The following is a 22,839-nucleotide window of genomic DNA, read 5'->3' as shown; positions in this document are numbered from 1 at the left end:
TTTAACTTGCTCAAAGAGAAGCAGAAGGCTGCAGAAGGAGCTTCTTTATCACACAAGGTGTGCCTCCATCCTTTATTGCAGGGACACGTGTGTCTGCTCTGCTCACACACTCCAAAGCTCTCCCTGAAGCCGATGAGCCCACACTCAGCTCCTCTAAACTCACTGCAGAGCTTTTAGCAGGCTCCAAGCACCAGAACAGCAAACTCACCTCTTCCATCTGATCCAAGTCTGATCCAAACTATTGGCACAGCCCTTGCCATAAAAATCCATGGTGCAGCACCAGCCAAGGGGTGATGGCAAACCAAAGGGTTCAAACACACCATCACTGCCCCTTGTCTTTAGAACACAACTGCGCTGCTCCTCAGAGCCAAGCCCTGAACTCTTCTTTATTTTAAGCCACAAATCACAACAGGTTGCTCTGGGGAAATAAATAAATAAAGAGAATGAAGGTTATTTTCCATTTGCTTGTACACAGCAAGAAAGATAATGCCAGTTTGCTTTAGAATAAAAATGCCACTAGTTATTTATCCAGGTGAAGGATTAGGTACACTGCACTAGCTAGCAAAGGCTCAATGAAAAAGTATATCATTCGGATGGAGCACATGGGGGAAAAAAGATTAATTGATTTGTGACTACAAGAAGGTTTATTCAGAACCATATTTAACACCACAGTGTTTCTGAATTCAGTAGAAACTCTACTCAATTTTCTTCTGCAGCCTTTCTTTGCTGTTAAAGGAAATACATCAGCAAGAAAAAGAGAAATGAAATCTAATATTAAGGAGCATCACCTTGCTTTAGAAACCAAACTAGGCTCAGAGTTGCACCTCTGGGATATCTGCCCACAACTTGGAAAAGATTGCCTGTAGAAGCTGTGACTGCCCCACCCTTGGAAGTGTTCAAGGCCAGGTTGGAAGGGCCTTTAAAGCTCATCCAGCTCCAACCCCCTGCCACAGGCAGGGGCACCTTCCACTAGAGCAGGGTGCGCCAAGCCCCTGTGTCCAAGCTGGGCTTGCACAGCTTCTCTGGGCACCCTGTGCCAGCGCCTCAGCACCCTCACAGGGAAGAGCTTCTGCCTCAGAGCTCATCTCAATCTCCCCTCTGGCAGGTTAAAGCCATTCCCCTTGTCCTGTCCCTGCAGGCCCTCTCCAGGTTTCTTGTAGCCCCTTTAGGCACTGGAAGCTGCTCTAATGTCTCCCCTTAAGGAGCCTCGCTTTTCCAGGCTGAACCAGCCCAGCTCTCTCAGCCTGGCTCCATAGACATTTACTCACATTTCAACAAAACAGACCAATTTATCCTGGGTCTGAGTCTCAGCGCCCATTTGCATATATCAACATTGTTGCCTTCTGCGTCAAAGCCAAGAGCAGGTCAGCTCTATCATTCCTCTTCTTTCACAAATGGTTCTGCAGAACAGACCTTAGCAAACATCCAGACAGTGCAACTGCTGTGCAAGCCCTAAAAGTCACTGTGCAGAGACAGGTTAAGCCCAACTCCAACAGGGCTGCTGCCCCTGTACCACAGAGTAACTCTGATACCAAAAAGAGGGAAAATCAACATGAGCACAGGGAGCCTGGCAAGCCCCAAGCTGGTCAATTCTCATGGATCCTGGCATCAAATCCTCTGGTTCCTGTGTCATTCCTATATTGCATGTCCAAATATGCATTTGCTCCTATTTACCCACCATGGCAAATGGGACTGTCTTAACACACACTGAGATTTCCACACTATAAAGACAGGTTAATTGTTTATTTACTGTTCCCTTCTTATTTGAGAAGCTTGAATGACACCACAATTACTTGAAGAGAAGCTATAAAGATCCAAGCTGTTTGTCTAGCAGCCTCATTTATTTTTGCACGGCAAAGAAATTATTCTCCCCCAAAATCAGAAAAATGAGAGAAATACCCATGAGTTGCTTCCTCCAAATTGAAAGTAAGCAACGTGTTAGTTCACACAACAGTGAGCAATTTAATTCTCAATTAAGGGATTAGATCAAACTATAACTCTGGACCACTTGGCATACTGCAAGCTACTTGGAAGGGAACAGGGACATTTCTGCAAGTGAAGGAACTCTTCTTACACAAACCTGCTACAGACGCCTGAGGTTTCCTTCACACCATGAAAGAGAAAAAGAGAGCGAGGAACGAAAAGCAAGTGGAAAGAAATTGGGCTGCTAAAGACTTGAAAGGCCCAAATTGAGGGAAGCTGGCGTGTCCTGTGCAGGAGCCAGGATTTCTAAGAGGAATCCTGGTGAGGATGGAGCTGCTCCTGGTGAGGTGAAGCCCAGCCAGAGCACTGGAGTTTCGCTGGACATTGTCCAGTGCCGGGCAGCCGATGGCAGCCCTGGAAAGTGGCCGTCAGGAGGAGGAAGAATGACTGAGGCAGAGGGAAGTCACAAAGCTCCATTCCAGATGTATTTCCAGCTTCCTTCTCCCCACAAAGCACTTAGGACTTGCAGCATTTGCCTATGAAGCCGCCCCTGCACAGTCCCAGGTGTGCCTTGCTGAAAACATTTAAAGATGGTTTTTCCCTAATTCCTGGTCTTCTCCGCTTCTTCTGGAAAATGAACCATGACACATGAGCCCTTTGCAACGTGCTGCAACCCTGACATTGTTGTATTTCCATGGTAACTCTCCCCAACTTACAGATACGCATTCCCAGCAGAGTTGGGCTGCAGACACACATCATTATATTTAAACTGAACGAGTGTGTACCTGAGTTGACTTTATTTCACAAAACTGCACAAGGAATTAAATTTCACTATTTCCTTCTCTTATGTCCCACTGCCATTACTTGCAGTGTTGTGCCATTAGTTGTGGGCATTTTGCATCAGTACGTAATGATCCGCTATCAGATAATGTTGAGATGCAAAAACCACTCAAAACACCAGACAGCAATTTTCTGCTCAGTTTCCCAATTTAACCTGAATTGATACAACATTGTAAGTCTGGATGAAGTTCAGGGACTGCTCTAATTATACTAGCATCTTGGGCAGCAGCAGTCACTTGCATCCTGCCTTTTGATACTGGTCTTGATAGTGCAATTAAGAGGCAAAAGACAGAACTACTTTCCAAGATGTGTCCTAATGAACAGTAAGAGGCCTTGATGTTAAGCCTCTTCCTTTGGTCAGGCTGCTGCCCCCAGCCCAATGTAGCCCTTAGATGTAGTGAAATTTAGGATGTTTTATAATTATCCACTTCATATGTGCATGTGGAGACCTCAGAGCAGCCTTCCAGGATCTGAAGGGGGCTTTTATAGGGATGCTGGGGAGGGACTCTTCATTAGGGACTGTAGTGGTACAACAAGGGGTAACGGGTTCAAACTTAAACAGAGAAAGTTTAAATTAAATATAAGGAAGAAGCTCTTCACAGTGAGGGTGGTGAGGCACTGGAATAGGTTGCCCAAGGAAGTTGTGAATGCCCCATTCCTGGTACTGTTCGAGGCCAGGCTGGACAGAGCCTTGGGCAACATGGTTTAGTGTGAGGTGTCCCTGCCCATGGGAGGGGGGTTGGAACTAGATGATCTTAAGGTCCTTTCCAACCCTAACTATTCTATGATTCTATGTTTAACCTCCTCTACTATGAATAAAGCAGGGTGATTAGACCCACAGCTCTCAGGACGCAGCATCCTCTGTCTCTCTGCAACTCCTGCAGCAATGCTTACTCAGCTTACACAGCTTCTCTGGGCACCCTGTGCCAGCACCTCAGCACCCTCACAGGGAAGAGCTTCTGCCTCAGAGCTCATCTCAATCTCCCCTCTGGCAGGATAAAGCCATTCCCCCTTGTTCTGTCACTACAGGTCCTTGTCAAAAGCCCCTCTCCAGGTTTCTTATAGGCCCCTTTTAGGTATTGGAAGACTCTTATAAGGTCTTTATCCCTGTGAGCTGAGCATGCACAGCCCTGCTGCTTATATGGGGCTGGGTTTGAACCCAAGGCATTTACTTCAACAACTCACATGGTGTGTGCTAAAGAACACTGGTCAGAAATTTCCTATAGGAAACTTGGAAGCATTCTTCCCTGTTGGAAAGGCAGTGGGAAGAGCTGCCCTATGTGCAGCTTCATGGCCAAATGAAGGAAGAAAGCAGACAGGGATTGACATGTGGATGGACAGTGTGATTGTTCAAAACAGAGCCAGTTAGCAGCTTATGCTGCCTTCATCTGAGCTCAGCCAGTGGCTATTTCTGCATCCCCAGTAACCCCTTTTAAGTGATACCTGTGGATAGTGGTTCCTACATTTTTAGCCAAGTCTACAAAGACAGCAGAAAACACACCCCTTGTGCTCAGTTACAACTGCCCCATCTTGCAGAAATGAAGCCTGACCAAGATGAAGCCAGGATGAAATGAAAATGAACCAAACCCAGGATTTGCTTGTCTAAGATATGTCATTTCTTTAGCAGAAAGGCATCTTGCATCTTTCCTCAGAAACAGTTCTCCATGTTCATGGAAGATGCCATGGATAAAAAAAACCATTTCGAAAACAGTTTAAAATCATGTATTAAAACAAAAGTCACAGCACTATTTCTTCACACATCATATGCATTTCAAGTGAGACAACACATGGCTTACACTGTGGTCAGGAACATTACCTGCAGAGACACCACACTGTGTTACAGTTATTTATCAGTTATGAGACAACATGAGAATCTGAATCATAAATGTCCACATCAAAAGTGCCATCAAGTGCCAAGCCCCAACCAGTACAAGTGACTGTATCTAGATTTTCAGCAGCTACCTCCCACCACACTGGCACATTACCACACACCCCGTATCACCAGTAACTGGGGAAAGTCAAGAAACAAAACTCTTTCTAAAGAGGAGAAAAAAAAGGAAGATTTCAGCATTAGTTGATGGCTGCCCCATCCCTGGCAATGTCCAAGGCCAGGCTGGACAGGACTTGGAGCAACCTGCTCAAGTGGAAGGTGTCCCTGCCTGCGGCAGGGGGTTGGAACCGGATGAGCTTTAAGGTCCCTTCCAACACAGACCATTCCATGATTCTATGAACACTGACCTGGGACCACACAAGCTTTAGTTTCTCATTTTTCAGGTCACTGCTCTGAACTGAGCCCGGCTGCAGCTTGCTGCCAGTTCAGAGGTTTCATACAGCTCTCACAAACCAAACCCCAAAGCACTTGGTGGGTTTGGCTGCAACAGCTAAAGCCTCACAGGAATTTCATGTTTCAATAATGGCAAAAAGTAGGAATCAAACCCAGAGCTTTCCCACCTGCACTCCAGAGGAGTCCTCTCGGGTACCACTGCTGGGGCTGGGGGCAAGTGCGTTACCAACTGCTTCCGCAGCACCAAACCTCAGCTTCCATCCTTAACTCCCTTCTTGTTTAATCTCTGCTGTTTGCCTTTAATAAATCATCCTCCTTTAAAATAAACTGCTCCAGTGCTGTGTTCACTCATGCATAGGAAATTAAAATGTGTTATAAAACTAATTTATGCGCCCTGTTGGCCACAGTGCCTGTGGAATTGGCCTCCCTGGACACACACTCAGGAAGCATTTGCACACGTTTCATCCAAGTTTTGCTCAACAGTGTTAGAAACAGCTCAAAAGATTTTCATTTCTTTTGTTTCCCTTCCTCAAATGAAAAACTTCATCAAAATGGACATTTACACAAGGCTGGGGCAGAGCAGGGGAGGTACCATTAAATATCCCACCCCTGAAGAATCTCACATCATTTTCATTCTTTAATACTGAGGGTGGTTTTCATTAGGATTTGTTATATTGTTCTTGCTTTCGCTGAAGAATTTCACAGGAGAAAAAGAATTCCCAACCAGCTTTAATTTTAATTGATTCATATTCACTCCAATGAGGTCAGGCATGTTTAATTATCATCATCCTTATTACAGATGGAAAATCAACTTCCTCTGATGTTGCTCTGCTAATTATCATCTCATTTGTTTAGCAATGGCAGCGAGACAACTGATCAAGATTATGGAAGACAAACAGCAAAAAGACCTGTACAGAAGCCATGGCAAACAGTGGCCAGGATTCAGCAAAATGCTTTGCCATGTATCACATTTAGCACCACTTGAACATTCCTGGTTTAGCTCTTCCTCTTCAGAACACGTGTGAGTATTTTGCCACACGGCACTTTCAGTAAAAGAAACAGGAAAAGCAGGAAGAAAATACCATCCGGTTCACTTAACTGATGGGATTGGAGGTGCAGAGTAATTGAAGGTGAGCCTTGGAAAGGGACAAAATATTCCTCAAATGCAAAGCTGTTAGAAACACCAGCTCAGCTTTCCTGGATTAGACTGATGGTGAGGAATAAAACATGGTCCTGGCAGCCCTTTATAAATCCCCTACCACCAGTAAATCATCAGGCACCTATATACCTTTGCCAATTTGTCCCTTATGACTGTTAAGTGCTGAGTTGCCTGCTAGTGGTGGTAAGTTTTCCTCCTAATGATGCTGTCAATTCAGCACTCCAAAAGTGAGCCAGGGGACAGATAGGAGAGGAAGCAAACCCAACCAAAAACCTGCCAACGGATTTAAAACACTTTCTTTGCTGCTGTTGCTTTACAGACAGGTAAACTTGATGTTGATCTCTGCTCCAAGCAAGCATAATTCTTTTGCATCCAAATAAATCGTGGCATCAAGGAGCATGGTTATAGCATATTAGTGCAATGATGCGCATGACCCAAAATAAGAACATGAGGACCAGGAGACTGCTCTTCAAAGCAGCTGGGTATACATAGCTCTGAAATGGTTATTAAGTTCATTTAAGTACCAAATTAAGCAAAGAGTGGGAGGAAAGACTGATGAAACTACAGTCTGATCCCCTGATCCAAGTTTAACCTTGGCTTGGCAGCATTGTCTGGTTTGATACTTATTTTTAATTTAGTAATGCTCTGATGATTTATTTCTATATTAAGGTCTACTGCACAAAAGCACAAAAAGAAACTACTGTATAAAAAGAAAACGCTCCCTCACAGTTAAAGATGAGCCCATTTTACCAGGCACGCAGGAACCCCTTGACTAAGCTAGCCATAAATCAGCCAGAGGACTGCTCACTGGAAAAAAGGCAGTCATACTACATTGTCTTCCTGCAAGGCTATTCCTTGCTAAAATGGAAAATGTGCCTCTATCATACAGCCCTGCTGTATGATAACTAACAGGCCTGCAAAGCTCCTCGGTTTATATCAAGACCTCCCTAGGAATCTTGACCATATTTTACTGCTTACAGCACTGAGTGCCTTCTGCTCGCAGCTTTGCTGTCCTGGATGCAAAGAGGCCATCAGTCTGGTGCCACAGCCCAGTAAAACTATGAATCCTTTATTATCTTTGTCTTCATGAATGCCCAAGCGATATTCCTTGGCAATAACTGCAAGTCCCCATCCCAAAATCAGCTTGAACAATCCACTGTGGCTAGCAGCAAGCCAGCCATCTGCTTCCCCCATCGCCTCATTTCTGTTCCAAAAGTAACTGGAATCTCTCCTCTCCTTCCACTTTCCACTTTATTTTTAGAGCATTCTCCAGTCAGAGCTCAGCTCCCCATCAGTGATATTCTGTGCATATCCTGTGCTCCTCTCTCCTTACAACCTCATTTTCTTTCACCAGAAATATTACAGCAGAAACATTACATTTGTTGACCAGCGAACACAGAGCTATATAAAGCAAAGAAAACAAAATATCACACAGGTCAGACAGACCTGAATCCTGAAATTCGCTCAGAGGAAAGTGAAAAACCTTCACCAAGCCTTGTCATCTAAAAGAAAGGAGATTTCTTTTCTTTTTCCCCCTCTTGGAAATGGTGACAAACTCACAAGTACAGATTCGTATGGACAAAGAAAAGACAAAAGCCAGTGCTGGTGCAGCTTAGTTCTTCACTGTATTTTCTGTGGGCTGCTGAAATGATACCCACACAGCTGTCAACTGAAGCAAAGAGATAAGCCTAAGCACTGGGTTGATTCAACACTGGTTAGGAAGTGTTCATATACATTTCCTTCTCTAGGAAAAAAGAAGGAAATGTAATGAGACAGCCCAAGTCATTGTGGAAGTCGTAGCTATACCAGAAAAGAGAAGCATATTCAGGGGAACTACTCTCAGCCACCTCACCCTCCATTTTAAACCAGATTAACAGGGGGTTGGAACTGGATGAGCTTTAAGGTCCCTTCCAACCCAAATCAGCCTGTCATTCTGTGCAAACACATACAGGTAAGAGCAGTTCACCCATTCTCCTGCATGAATTACTATGAACAGCTTCATATCCAAATCTCATTGTCTCTCCTAGCGCATGCAGCCCTCCAAGCACCAGGAACTTCCCAATTCCCTCTAAACGCGGAACAAAATACAAAGAACTGCAACCCCAAACCCTTCCTTGGTGCCAGCCTTTGCTTCTGCCTCTGTTTTGGCCACAATTCTTGACACATTCAATGGTTCAACTCCAGCCCCGCTCAGGGCTGCCACCAGTTTCAGATTCCTAAGTGACACCTGCCCCCCGGATCCTGCAGCTTTCCAACTCTTTAAATGCCTGCACTGTGAAGACTGCACAACACTGCTCCTTGGCACCTGCCTTAGGAGACTTCCCACACCTCTATCATTGTAACAGGAGAAAAAGAAAGAGAGAGCTTCTTCTCCCTAAACAAAGAAGCCAGAAACAGGATATCACATGGTCATTAAATCCCACATGGAAACTGCATTCGTGGAGAATGTCTGCCGAGCTCTGGGAAACCTGTCAGATGCTCTTCTCTCCCAGGCCTGGACTTGACAAGAACATTGACGCTAAACGGGAAGCGTAAGAAGGCAATTATAAGGTGCACATTTGTGAAATGATTGATGGTTTTTCTAATTGCAAAGAAAAATTGAGCGCTGATGGTACCAGAATGAACCGCTGCCTTTGCAGACATCAATCCAATGCTTAGCAGACGAATGAGCTCCTTCAAAACCCCTCCACGCGGTGACTTTGGGAAGAACGAACAAAGACTTGCAAACCTGAGCCTCCCTCTCTCCAGGGACTGACGAGCCTCTCTGGATCACTGCAACACTGCCAGGGATGGGGCAGCCACAGCTTCTCTGGGCACCCTGTGCCAGCGCCTCAGCACCCTCACAGGGAAGAACTTCTGCCTAAGAGCTCATCTCAATCTCCCAGGGCTGGCCAGCACAGAGACCAGGCACTTGCACTGCTGCAGATGGTCAAAGTGAGCAACACTGAGCCACGACCACAGTCTCTTGCTCTGCGCCTGCCAAGCCTGGGTTTAATGGACAACCCCCGAGATACGTTTTGCCTATTAAGTACCCGATGTTCAAGCCTGCTGCTCATACCCACGTCAACACACTTTACAAGCACCATGAAAGCATTTAGAGATGTAACCTCGAGAAGATTTAATTTAGACTAGCCAATACAGAACAGCAAGTCAGTGCTCTGGGCACGGAGAGAGTGGGGCAGTTTATAAAAGCCTCCTGTGCTCCCAAGCAGCTGGCAGCTCCCAAGGCATCAAACACTTCTTGCCTCAACCAATGGATATGATAATAAGGATCTATTTTTCCTTTTAATTTAAACTATGCCTATTTATGTGCCACTGACTGAAAAGGACAGTGAATTAAAGTGCACATGAAAGAAAATCATAGCCCTCAGCACTTGCTCCAAACACTCTTTTAAGTCTGTTTGATGACGGGCTGCTGTGTTTTGTCACCAAGCGCAATCGGCTCGATTATCACTTCTTTGTTTTGAATACCCACCTCCAAAGTCATTAAACACTTGCTTCTTAATGAGAATAGATTGGGGTTGGCCAATAAATCACTTAAATGCCATCTGCCAAAGAAAAAAAGAATTTCCAAGTGCCAAATTCCCCCAACTCCTTTTAGCATATTTTCCCCTCGATGTTGGATTTAGAGAGAAAAGACATTTGTATAATACATCGAGCAGTAGCTTTCTCCTTGGAGAAGTGAAAACAGACCACAGAAAAGACTCCAATTGGCTTTGACTTGCAAAACCACTTCATGGACTACTCTGAAACAATTCAGTCAGCGGGATGTGAGCTCTGTATATTGGTATTGCCCCAGATTGTTTTGTTTTTATTCATAAGATTATTTCGGGGAAAACAGGCTGCCTGAAGCTTAATTTTACTAGCAATTGTTAAATAATTCAACACCCATCTTTTGTGTCTCTTTAATGCCTCAGAAAAATCAAAACCCTTCACAAATTAAAGGCCAAATCTTGTTTACTCTTCCCTTTTCTAAAGCAACTTTGACATCAATAAAGGCTGTTTCTGTGACTTGGGCTCAGATTAAAAGTTCTCTCAGTGCGAGTATTTACTTATTTTATTTTAAATCAGGAGCATGTTTTTTTGGGGTTTTTTTCCCCTTTTTGATCAAAATACTTCTCTCATGCAAAGCTTGAAAAATAAAAAGGCAAATGGTTACAGCATGGCCAACCTGCTTGCCCTATAGAAATGGATTATGCTAACATTTTATAGCAATAAGCGATGCCTCCCTCCAAGAAGGAGGATTTGCTCCCTTCCCTGCACCCTCTCCTCTGTTCACCTCCTGAAGGCACAAGCCCACATTAGTTGTCTCTCGCCCAGATTTAAAAGCTTTTCATGAAGAAACCCTGCTGACATTGGTGCTCGAAGAAGGACTTGAAGTTCTACCTGCAACAACACTTTCAGTTTGGCAAGGAGCAGTGGGTTCAATGAAAACAAGCCTCCAACTCAAGGCTGCAAAGGGCTCTCGCCTGAAGCGCGGTTAAATCTGCACCAAGCTGGCCCGAAGGCTCCAGAATCAAGGGATGGGTGCCCTCCATCCCAGCAGGAACACACCTTCTCTGAGGCAGCTATTTAATACTGCACCCAAATCCAACCCCATGCTCTAAAAAGCACACAAATGCTGCCTTTTCCAGGCCATTTGGCATAACCAGCCAAACACAGGCCCATTGGGGTCCCTCCACTGTGTCCATACCAGCCAACACTGCAATCCCAAGGACAGTCTTAGGAAATTAAAAACATCTAAAACAAGACACAGCACTAAGAGACATGGAGACATTGATCATCACATGAACCAGCTCCATATGCTTAAATCTCTGCTGCACCCTCAGCAGAGGCTTTATGGTTTTTCAGGCAGTGACATAAATCTGTTCATCTGATAAAATCTGACACTATCATGAACTGTTAGACCCCCCCCTTCTTTATGCTTTGCACTGAATTATGTAGCATTAAAAACGATCAGATGAATTCATCATAAAAAGGCATGACACCAGCAAGCTGAGCTTCAAAACATCCACAGGGAACACCACAGGGAAACTGCGAGGTTTAAGAGCTTAAAATTAGTGAAAGTCACTTTGTACCGTGAGTTGAGGTTCACTTCTCCCCAATATCTTTAAAATAAAAATCAAGGAAGTCAATTATATGTATTTTTTTAAATCTGTGGCCTCAAACAATCACCAAACCCCCCCATGACTAAAAGGAAAACTCAAACTGAAAACAACTGAAAAGGTTCTTGTCAGAGTACTTTTGATGCTGGTAAAGAACTTGATGGTTTTAATTTAATCCAGAGACGGATGACAAAGTTACTGATGTCATGATTCTGACCTAAATCTTTCCTCTCCTAGAGTCTGAGCCCAAACAAGACTGCCCCAAATCAGACTGATGAACCTCTCCCCCTCCGTTTCTTCTCCTGCTAGCTTGTTTTCAAGTTTTCTGAGACCTCCATTCTCTGTGCCCGCCAAGAGTGACCAGACCTTAGGAGCCAAATACTTGGAAGCACAAGTCTCCAGCAACCACACTAAGGATGATTTATTCAGATGTTTACATGTAGAAGCTCACTTTCCAGAAGCACCAACAAAACCTTGTCTGTGGAAGAACATCTGTAATGTTCCCACACCGGATTGAGGTCTGGTCCAACATACTTCAAGGCCACCAGGATCTCTGCTATAAACCTGACAGTAGGATGCTGACCCCGGGACATGCAACTACAGCAAATACAAGGCTTGGAGAAGAATCAGACTTCAAGGAAGAGAAAGCATTTGGGTGGTCAACACAGAGCTTTGCTTTCTTTGAGCAGCTTTAGAGACTGAGAATGCTCATCACTACCATTATTCTACCTTTCTGCTTGGTTTAAATTTTATATGAAGCCATGAAAGAGCTCCATGAGTCTCTGCAGCTGTGACATTCACACACATCCGATCCCTCTAAGCAAACACCTGCACACAAGGATCTTCTCAGACATACCAGGTGAGGTTTCCAAATGCAAGTTATCATTAGCACCCCACGACTGGCTCATACGGAAATCAGCTTTCTCTTTGACTTCCAAAGCAGCTATGCCACAAGAGCAAGAACATTTTACAACTATGTTCATACAGAAACAGGAATCTTCCTGCAGTTTGTAGCTGCTGTAGTCAGGAAGCACTGATTCAAAAAGCATTCAGCATTTTGTACAAACTGTTTTCTAAAGTGTTAGAGCTTTCTCAGGACAAACCAACAGAAACGCTGGAAATTTTGCTCTTGCCTCACACTTCCAGGCTTGCTTAAACTGTTATGAATAGTTTCACCAACATTTGAGTACTTGGCCAGTTTTATCCGAAGGCATCCAGCACCTCAGAGATGTTGCAGACTGTTAGATCATAGAATTATTAGAACGGTTTGGGTTGGAAGGGACCTTAAAGCTCATCCAGATCCAAACTCCTGCCACAGGCAGGGACCCCTTTCACTAGAGCAGGTTGCTCCAAGCCCCTGTGTCCAACCTGGCCTTGAACATTGCCAGGGATGGGGCAGCCACAGCTTCTCTGGGCACCCTGTGCCAGCGCCTCAGCACCCTCACAGGGAAGAACTTCTGCCTCAGAGCTCATCTCAAGCTCCCCTCTGGCAGGTTAAAGCCATTCCCCCTTGTCCTGCCCCTACAGGCCCTTGTCAATATCCCTGTGGTGTTGGTGTTACGTCAAATGAAATGCCCAGCAACCACAGTGGGAGACCTCAACACCATTTGCAGTTTAAGACTGAGGGAACAGTTTATATTAAGCGCTGCAAGCATTTCTTAAGCAGTAGAATTAGCACCTTCTCTCCACTCCTGCGTTGTATTCAATCACCTAAATTCCCTCTGTTTCTTTCCATCTCAACCTCTGCATCATTTACACAACCAGGGATGAGAGCTTGCTCTTTCATAAGCACGTTGCAAGAGCAAATCCATTAACATTTGTGAGGCTGAGATAACAGGTAATTGGGTGGGTCAATTCACATTATTTTTGTCTTCAAAAACCCCCAAACCTAACAGCCTCTCTGTTCTTTTACAATCCATAACTCTCAAAACCGATTTCCTCCTCACAATGATCTTAATAGTAATTAAATGAGCTTTTGTCTTCCAACACCAGTAAAGATTAAGTACCACATAAAACAGCTGCAGCAAAGCCCTATTCAAAGTCCAATTTAACCTGCTAGCTGGTTCCCAGCTGGTACCCCAAGCACTGCAGGGTTGGAAAGAGGCATCTCTCTCATCTCTGAAGTCACCCGAGGACTTGTCCTTCAGCCCCAACACATTACAGAGGGGTGCTGACTAATGGAGCTATTCAGCAGTGCTTTTGGCTGTTGGACTCAACCGATCTGCCCAGCCAAGTGTGAAGAATACAAAGACGAAGTCAGGAAATGCATTATATCCTAAAAAATCTATTATTGCATTCTATCCTAAATAATCTATTGTTTGGGAACAGTGGGGTCACAGCACTGCCAATGGACTCACTGACCAAGCCACAAGCATTCAAGCTTCTTTTCTCTAGGATGGGATATGTGAACTGCTGCCAGCAGAAAAGCCCAACAACCTCAATTTCCATACTCAGGTAAGTCCCTCGTGCTCAAAGCTGCTTAATATGCGCTATCTGCTTGCTTGGATTCTTGAAGAGGCACAGATGCAAGACTGCATTTAATTGTTTTCCTGAATCAGACCCCTGGAGCCATCAGTATCTCACATATGTAATTATAAATCATGAGTCTTGCAACCAAAGCACTATCAGCACATCTAGCTATAAATCTTCCAGATATCAGCAATTTCCCCAAAGCTGCTTTTTGGCAAAACCTGATGCAACATGAACTAAGTAAGTCAGGCAGAAGAAACCACTGGCATTGAAGTTCACAACCCACCAGTGCTGCACCCCTGGACAGGCTCCAGACCACAGGAAGCCCCCCAAAACTCATGTTCTATCAGGTGGGAAACGAATCATTCCTGGACATGAGAAGGTGGATCCTCCCTGGGATACCCAAAGACCTTTTATGGACTTCCTACAGGATGTGGAAAGTGTCAACCTTCCATTTTGTTGATGCACAGGTTTTCTGGACTCACAGTAAACTCTGATCAATGTATATCATTAATAACAAAGAACTGGATAAATCCTGGCTACAGCTCCTAGAGCAAAGCATGGCCAGGTATGTAATGGAAGCATGTATTCATTTATATACACTCGTTAGCACCATCTGAACTAGGAAATCAAAGCATCTCTGCAAGAGCTCATGCCAATGAAGATCAGGATCTATATGATGACCCTTTCAAATGTCACTTACTGTCTGCCTCATCTATGAGAACCAATTTAGACATGATACATTACGCTGTAATCACATTTTTATCTTCTGGGCAGAGGCAGTCAGAGGAAGTCTGTAAGCCTGGCAAGGGAAGTCTAGCTGTGAAATGCATGCACAAGTGAGTGCTGAGATTGAGGGTATCTTCGTGCATCAGGATTTTAAATGTTAATGGGGGAAAAAATACAAAAGAAGACTTGTTACAGAATCCAGGTATTAAACCAGCATCCCTCCAAGGCATTGAGAGAGACTACTTCTTGCAAGGAAATTACTGGATAAAGCAGGAGCCTGGAGCCAGTTTGAGACTGGGCTGTAGTTTAGATGGGTTTCATGCCATCAGCTCTCTTTGCCTGGATAATTACATCTTGTGAATTATCCATGAGAGAAAATTGCCTCCAAACGTATTCACAGAACTGTCTGTCTCCAGTCTCTGCTGCTGAGTATTTGGTAGAGACTGACCCTTACGAACACCCTGGAGCACCTCTCATGGGCAGGGAACTCCTCTTCTGGGGCTGCCATAACCCTCATACACCGAGTAAAACCCAAGCAAGGAATAAACCGCTTCACTTTCTCCAACTCTTTCATCCTAGCAAGTCTCTAAAAATCCTAGTGTACCTCTGTACACTATGATTTCAGGATTTCCTCTAATTCCATGCATAATTACATGGAGCACTACACTGGTATCCCTTTCATGCGAATACTGCTATAAAATGCATAGTTTTCATAGCATTATATGACAAAGAAATAACTGTAGTCATTTATTTCTGGCCTGTATGTGGTTACACAACCTAATGCAATGAGACAGTATTTTTCATTAGCTTTTTGTTGTGGACACTCCCCATTTATCTTTCTCAGAATCCTTCCCTCAGTGCATGTTAACAATGTTATTTTAGTAAGTTGCTTCACTATTTAGCATCTCTGGGAGGATGCTGGGTTTGCTGCAGAAGCCCTTTCCCAGACCTGGCTTTGGAGGCAGTGCCCTTCCACCCTGACTCCCCTAATTCTCATACAGCGTGGCCTCACGCAGCAGCGTCCACATTACAGATGCCCTTAAAAAAGCCAGAATGGATGGTCAAAACATACATCCTTGCAGCTGCCAGTCAAGTATCTCCATAAGCTTCCTCTGATCTCTAATTTATTGGTGGCTCAATTCAGCAGTGCTCAAGAGCTGAGCAGGCAGACCCGTGTGATGACAAGGCTGCAGATGCCAAGAGGCTCACAGGGCATCAGCTCCTCCTAGGCTATCTTCTAAAGGGGATGTAACTGGTGCAGAAATGCTGCCAGAAACCCAGAGCAGATGGATAAACCTCTCACACCTCCAGTTCCTCCTGAACAGTAGCTGTTTGCAATCTGCTTAAATGCAGAAATAGGATGCTCAATATCCCGTTCACACTTTAGCACCATCCATAGGGCTTACTTTTATGATAAAACAAGCACCAGAACAACCTAATACCTCGTTCTGGCCATCAGAAGACAACTCCCAGAGCAAACCCTTCATACAGCAGTAGGTCAGAAGTCCATGAAACCCCCAGGCAGTACTCACTCAGAGCTCAGCAGTATCTGCTGGCTCCCAGCTCTGAACCAAGGGAAAAAAGTGTGTTGGTAGATCTGTATTTGTGTCTGTGTCCATCATCTGTGTGCTCTAACTTATACTCCTGGCCTTGGTAGCCACCTTTGTTAACTGGTTCATATCTGGGGAGCATAGGCAAAGACACATCCTGAAACCCTGACATCCTCCTTGCATTAGATACTGACCTTCCCACTCCACCTCTCCACAATAATCCAACCCTTCAGCTCCCATGGTTCTCTTCCTCCCCAATCACTCTTTTCTCCCCTGCCATCAAACATCACTTCCACAAAGAAGCCTGTCCCTGCCCACGTGTCTCTGCCACAGCCTGCCCTCCTTAACAGCTCCCCTAAGTGCACTGAAACTCAAATTAAAACCACATTCAAGGAGGACAATAGAACAGAAGGACATGCACCATGGTTATATGTCATATTTGGGTGGACTGTTTCCTCAATGCACCCTGCCCAACAGTTTTTGGATCACAGCAAGCTCCAGGGATGATGCTGCAGTCACAGGGAACATCCCATATGCCAAAACTTGCCTGTTCCTCCCAACTACAGGAGTTAAATAAAAGAGATTGCTCTTCCCTGCAGTTCTTGACCATCCACTTGCTAAGAAAGGCTCATCCCAACAAAGCCAGTCCACTTCCATCATCCTCCAGAGGCAGCAGATTGGGCACCAGAGCCACGTAGGGACTGCCAGCACCACACTGCTCACCCTTCACTTGCAATGGCTTTGGAATTCCTCAGTTTCTCCCTCTCCATGCCCCAGCCATTCAGCCCCTCCTTTAACAAGTCCAGCAGCTTGCATTTGGTTAAAATAACTGCTTATTCCTCCAAGACTTGATTCCTGTCCAGAATAAACTGTCAACTCCTCCACTGATGGCTGAACATGATATCTGGAACAAGGGAGCCCATAGGAATATAAAAGGTCTCTGTGTAAATGGGAACAGACCTAATTTCAGCTTCCAGGCATGCATTTGTACATATGCATCTGTTATATGCCTGAGGACAAGCCTTCTCCATGTTAACCAAGTTGGGAACAACAGATCCTGTTCACCTGGCCAGAAAACCACTCTTGATCAGAGAAAACATCTTACATGACATTTAGGGTTTGTCAAGGGAAAACCACTGATCCCCTCATACAGAGCAGCACTGAGCAATTCCCTCCTCTCCTGCTTTTGCTTTGTCCCAACAGTCTTGTCCCACACCTGAAGGCTGGAGGAGCTGGGACAATTTCAGATCTGCCAAGCCTGTAAGCTGGTGTCAGAACAACCCCAGATACAAGTTTGTCCTGAAAAGAGACGTATTTTTATACATGAAAAACCCATGCTGTATTTCATGAATTCATGCTCAGTTCATTACGCAGGAATAATCACCTCATTCCTTATGATTTGCAAAACCTTAACACTGTAATTAAGGTAAAGTGACTTTGCTTTATATGCAGCTAAATGTGAGACCCTATGAACCTGCACTGTTCCCACACCTCCCCAATCTTTTTGTGTATTATTACCAATAATACCCCTTTCCAAACCCCATCACCCTAACAAAACCCTTCCCAGCTTGTGTTCCAGCCTCTCTGAGCTGGCTCATCCCATGATGCTACATCCAGCCCCTCCAAGCTTCCCTGCTCGATCTCCGCGCCTTGTGCCCCACTGGACCTCAGTGATAGAGAGCAAGTGGCTCCCAGGCTCTTGCCATACCTGATGGGCAGCGAGGGGTCTCCAGCATCCCACCAGTCCTTGGGGGGGCTGATGTACATGCACCACAGCTCCCAGCTGTACCCATGGGCAGAGTTCTCATAACGCTGCACCTCGAAGTTGTCCTGCTTGATGTTGTCTATGGAGGGAAGAATGACCCTTTTCCGGTTTTCCTGAATCCGTGAAAGCACCGGCTCAGCCCTGGAAAAGAGCAAAGCATGGGAATAGATGGCTAATTACTCCTGTGATTTGCAGATGGACACTGTAGCTTTCATACAGCTTGTGCACTTCAACGAGGATAAGAAAACAGGCATTCTGGCCACCATTCTTAAGTAAAAGGACTAGCATCATAGAATCACAGAATCATTTGGGTTGGAAGGAACCTTCAAAAGTCATCTAGTCCAACTCCCCTGCAACGAGTAGGGACATTTTCAATTAAATCAGGTTGCCCAGAAACACATCAGCCTGGCCTTGAATGTCTCCAAGGGATGGTGCATCCACCACCTCTCTGGGCAACCTGTTCCAGTGTCTTGACACCTCATTGTACAAAACTTCTTCCTCACATCCAGCCTGAATCTCCCTCTTTTAGTTTAAAACCATCACCCCTCATCCTATTGCAACTGGCCCTGCTAAAAAGTCTCTCCCATCTTTCTTAAAGGCCCCTTTTAAGAACTGAAAGGCCCCAGTAAGGTCTCCCAGGAGTCTTCTCCAGGCTGAACAACCTCAATTCTCCTTTCTCCCATTCACAAGTGGCATCATGTCTTCACAGAGATGCAGCAAAACCCAGCTAGAGGAGCCTGGACTGTCAGGAGGCTTCTCACAGAGTCAGTACTGACCCCAGGCCCCAGTGCACTGGTCTCTGTGTCACCCTCCCACTCCTCCATGCTTCCCATCAAAGGGAAAGCACTTGTGCTACCAAGTTTAAAAAGTTATTTCTGAAAGGCTTGCCAAGCTTTGTCAGCCACAAGGAAGATGCTGCATGAGGCTCTGGTGCTTCCACTTGATGGGATTTCCCACCTAGACACATCCCTTGCATGGAGCTGCCATCAGAGCACAGGTAGCTCAGTAGCTTTGGAGAGTTTTAGTGCTCTCTGACTACACAAATTCATGGACCAGCTGAAGCTTTCAGCACAAGGAAAGGACTATTTTCACAAACTAAGGTTTTAAGCTGTGGAAATAAATTAAAGCCTCTGAAAACGGACCTTATCTTTTCCTGCAGAGCCAGTACACCACATTTTCTCTGTGTGCTGATTTAAAAAAGCATTCTTAAATAATAATTCCATACTCTGAACTTCTTAATTTTCAAAATGTCCATATGTTTGTAAGCTCAGCTTTCCTGACAACTTTACTGGGGCAGAAATCAGATGATACATTAACCAGGGGCCAGTTCAGCAGTATGGGCCACCTGCACCGCCAGGAACAGGCTCAGGGAAGGTGCTCATAGCTTCTGGCTATGGTTAGTGTCACAGCATGAGACTGGGCAGGCTCTTGATTTGCCACAACACGGCTGCTCTCACATCCTTCTGTTAGTTACACTGTGTAAAGTTGTGATGTTCATCTGCAAGATAACTACACACCAAATCCTGTGCTGTTATGCACAGGTGGACATCCTACATCAAAACATGATCCGCAGGCTGGGAAGCCTGGCTTGAAAACTTCCCTTCTGTAAAGCAAAGTCACAAAGGATGTGCTTTATTTAAACTATGCTTTAACTAGTCCAGACGTACCCAAATGCAAAAAAAAACCCCATGTCCCTGGGTATAACAGAGTAAATTCTTGAAAGCAGAACTATCAGAAGGATCTTTTTCCCCATGGGACATACAGACTCTATAGCTGTAAAATTAATGTGTTCCAAGCAGGGTGCAGTCCAAGAGGCACTGACTGCCTGGGGCTCAGCCTGCCAGCACCAGGAGTAACTTGCACTCCTGGTGCCTCCAGTGACAGCAGTGGGTACATAACACCAGTCAAGCCCACACTGCAGAGCTGTTCACTATCCCTAGAAAGGATGTTTCAAGAGCTCAGTAGATGGGGGGGTTCCTCTGGGTATCAGTAAAATCAGGCCTGAGGACTTAGTGACCTGAACAGAGGAACATTCAACTGGGAATACAGATAACATAAAAAACAGCTCAGGGACACCCTTCAGTTCCATTGTTGCTACAAAGAAATCAAGCACTGCATATACTCTTTTTCCAGCTCCTAAAGCACTTTTCTTGTGGATGTTACTCTCAGTCAAATTAAGACACAAGTTAGCTTCTTCTACCCCCACTTTTCTAAACATGGAGCACATTTTACACTTGGTTAGAGAGGAAAAAACCCAACTTTCAGGCTCCTCTCATGATCTAGACTCAAACATAAGCCACTTGAACCCAAATGTTTCAAATCTCTCTGAAAAAATCCTTACTAAATACCTTTTGCTGCTTCTGCACCTCTGCACTTATTCCCAGCTGCAGAAGAGAGAAATCAAACTAAACCATCTAAGCCTTCCCAGTGTGATCCAGCTGCAAAGGGCAAGGAAGCAGGAAACACCTTTTCTCTCATTCCCTTGCTGTCTGGGCTTTTTTAAACTTACAATAGCTTCTTAAGGCTAAGGGAATGGGAAAGCAACCTGGAAAATGAAAACGGGGGGCAGAAGGTGTGCAGGCATAGGAGGAGGGAATAGAAAAGGATTACAGAAAGGATTTCCTTGTATATTTCTCATCCTATCTCATCAGTGGCCATTCAATACAGAAGGAAGACAGGATTACTAAGCCAGTGGACTTGTTTGCAGCCCCATCCCTACAACGTGAGGGACTGTCCCCTGTTTAAAGCAACACCTTGAGGTTGAGCACCTACCAGCCAGCAGTGAACTCCACATGAGCATCAAAAAACCCAGTGACCTGGCCAGTGGCAGCTTTCCAGCCTTCGATACGAGCTCGGATGAGACCTTCCCTCTTCTGGTTGCGCACCACCTTCACAAGGCCTGGGTACCGCTTATTGACGTACTCTTCCAGCGGCGCCTTCAGTTCCTCTAGAGAAGAAGAGCCAGAGAACCCATTGAGAAGGTGCAACAGTTTTCACCTAAAATAAACCCACCTGAATGATGGCTACGAGCACAACTTCATGGAGCCACACATCTCTGAACACCGCTGAGAGGGATATCATCATTTAGGGTCAATCAGCGCTGATTTGCAAAAGACCACCCAATGGTGGACTGATCACAACCTGTATAAAAAAAATTGAAGGTTGCCAAGAACATTGTAAGGCAGGCCAATGACTAAGGGCCATCTCCAGAGGCAAAGGGCAGCAAGAGGCCAGCTATATTACCTTGCAATATCTAGGCATCAGCCCACTGAAGGACAGAATAAAGAAGTCACCCGCGGATACCAAACACCAGTGCTCTAAATATCTGATGGACATTTCAGCTGAATGGATGCTGCAAACCCCACTTGAAATAACTTAAACTACATCAAAACTTTGTATAAGCTTCACTGTGCTTTTTACTCAGCCTCACTACTACAGGCTTAGCATTTGCTGTATGTTTCCCAAGCTTTACCAGTAGAAAAGCTGAAATTCCCCCTGCTTTTATGATAGGATGAAAGAGACTGGGGTTTTGTTCAGAAGATCCTCATACCACATATCTTCTGTCCATTGGAAACTGCACATCATTTAATTATGTTGTCTAAGCCCCTGTATGTACTATGGCTGAGAACATAATGGATCTGTCAGCCTGAAGTCATTACCAGCATTAAACGTTTTGATAGTTACAAGTGTTTAGTATAAAAGACACACAGGACTTTGAACGTGGAAGCGTATGAAAGGTTGCAACAAGGGGTATGCTCTAGTATGTAGTTTCAACAGTTTGGAAAAGTGCTAGTGCTCTGCCAGAAACCTTCCTCCTTTTACCTCCTGGGGCAGCAGTTAATGCCTGAAGATCTATTGATGAGACGAACTCTGTAGAAGCTAAGCTATACCACTATGTACCAACACGGACTCTTAACACCATGAAAGCAGCTCCTGACAATGTCTTTTAATCCCTACGAGGCTCCAGAAGAGCAGAAAATTAAGATGTTGTCCATGACCCCAGATTATAGTCTGCTACAATTCAATATACTGTTGTCTCAGAAAAAAATAACATTAAAAAGTCACCATTAATATAATCCACATGGTAAAATACTTGGCACATGAGCACATGTGGGTTCCCACATGAAGGGGACATGGCAATGGAGAGCAGAAGAGTAAATGGCAAGGCCCATCTGCTGGGTTTAGCCCAAAATATCAAAGGAAGAGGGATTATGTGTTCCCTTCCTTGCCTTCTTCCAAGCACAGGAACTGTACTTTCTTCAGACTGTCTCTCTGGGATGGTTCCCTCACATATTAATTTCCCAAAAGTCTCATTTCTCTTTTATGCTGAAGTGGGAATAAAAGGAATAAGGCAAATGAGCCCCTTCCTCAATTCAAACCGTCTGCACCACGCACATCCATAACTCAGCAACTTGCATTTCATGCTGAGCCACTGGGAGAAAAAGCAGTACGTTATGGAGACACCTCTCCCACGTGGTTTTAAGGAGACAGACACAGATTTTTTTTTGACAGATAAAACCCCACAAGCACAGCAGCAACATCTCATGTGGCTTTATCCAAAGGTAAGTCATCAATGCTGCAGACCACTGTGTTACAGGTTAGATTGGAGAACTAAAGCAACTTTCAAATCGGAGTTTTAAACTCAGTTGAAGGAAAACAGGAAATAACTTCCTAGGAATTGTTTGAGCAGCTTGAAGGAGAGCACAGCTGTACTGAAACAGGGAACTGTAATGTCATGTCTCAGAGGCAGACAAGGGTGAAGCCTAAGAGATTCCTATGCCCACCACACTGTGTAACAGGGAGCTCATCAGAAACTCCCTGGGGAGCCACAGCCATGTCCTATTCCTCTCTGAAAGGATGCTGGATGCCAGCAGGTGAAGAACTGATGAGCATGATGGCCAGTACTGCAATATTCGTGCACCTACAACCATGCACTCATGAGGTATCTGAGTGGGTACATCTACATGGGCTACACAACCAGTAATTTGGTCCAAAGTAAGCACTGCAATGGAATG

General features: G+C 44.9%; 1 protein-coding gene across 1 annotated transcript in view; it reads right to left on the bottom strand.

Moving 5' to 3' along the window:
- The window catches only part of WBSCR17 (Williams-Beuren syndrome chromosome region 17), a gene marked incomplete at both ends in the record, with an annotated part of 131,469 nt that overhangs the window by 82,969 nt on the left and 25,661 nt on the right, over positions 1-22,839 (bottom strand). Inside the window, 2 exons of the mRNA XM_010016546.1 lie at positions 17,768-17,965; positions 20,597-20,771. Coding sequence (XP_010014848.1) covers positions 17,768-17,965; positions 20,597-20,771 — 373 coding nt within the window. The remainder of the gene's footprint in view (positions 1-17,767; positions 17,966-20,596; positions 20,772-22,839) is intronic.

Source organism: Nestor notabilis, unplaced genomic scaffold (genome assembly GCF_000696875.1).
Source record: "Nestor notabilis isolate BGI_N333 unplaced genomic scaffold, ASM69687v1 scaffold9500, whole genome shotgun sequence".
Classification (NCBI taxonomy): Eukaryota; Metazoa; Chordata; class Aves; order Psittaciformes; family Psittacidae; genus Nestor; species Nestor notabilis.
The sequence above is the reverse complement of the archived record's forward strand: the minus strand, read 5'-3'. Positions and strand labels throughout refer to the sequence as shown.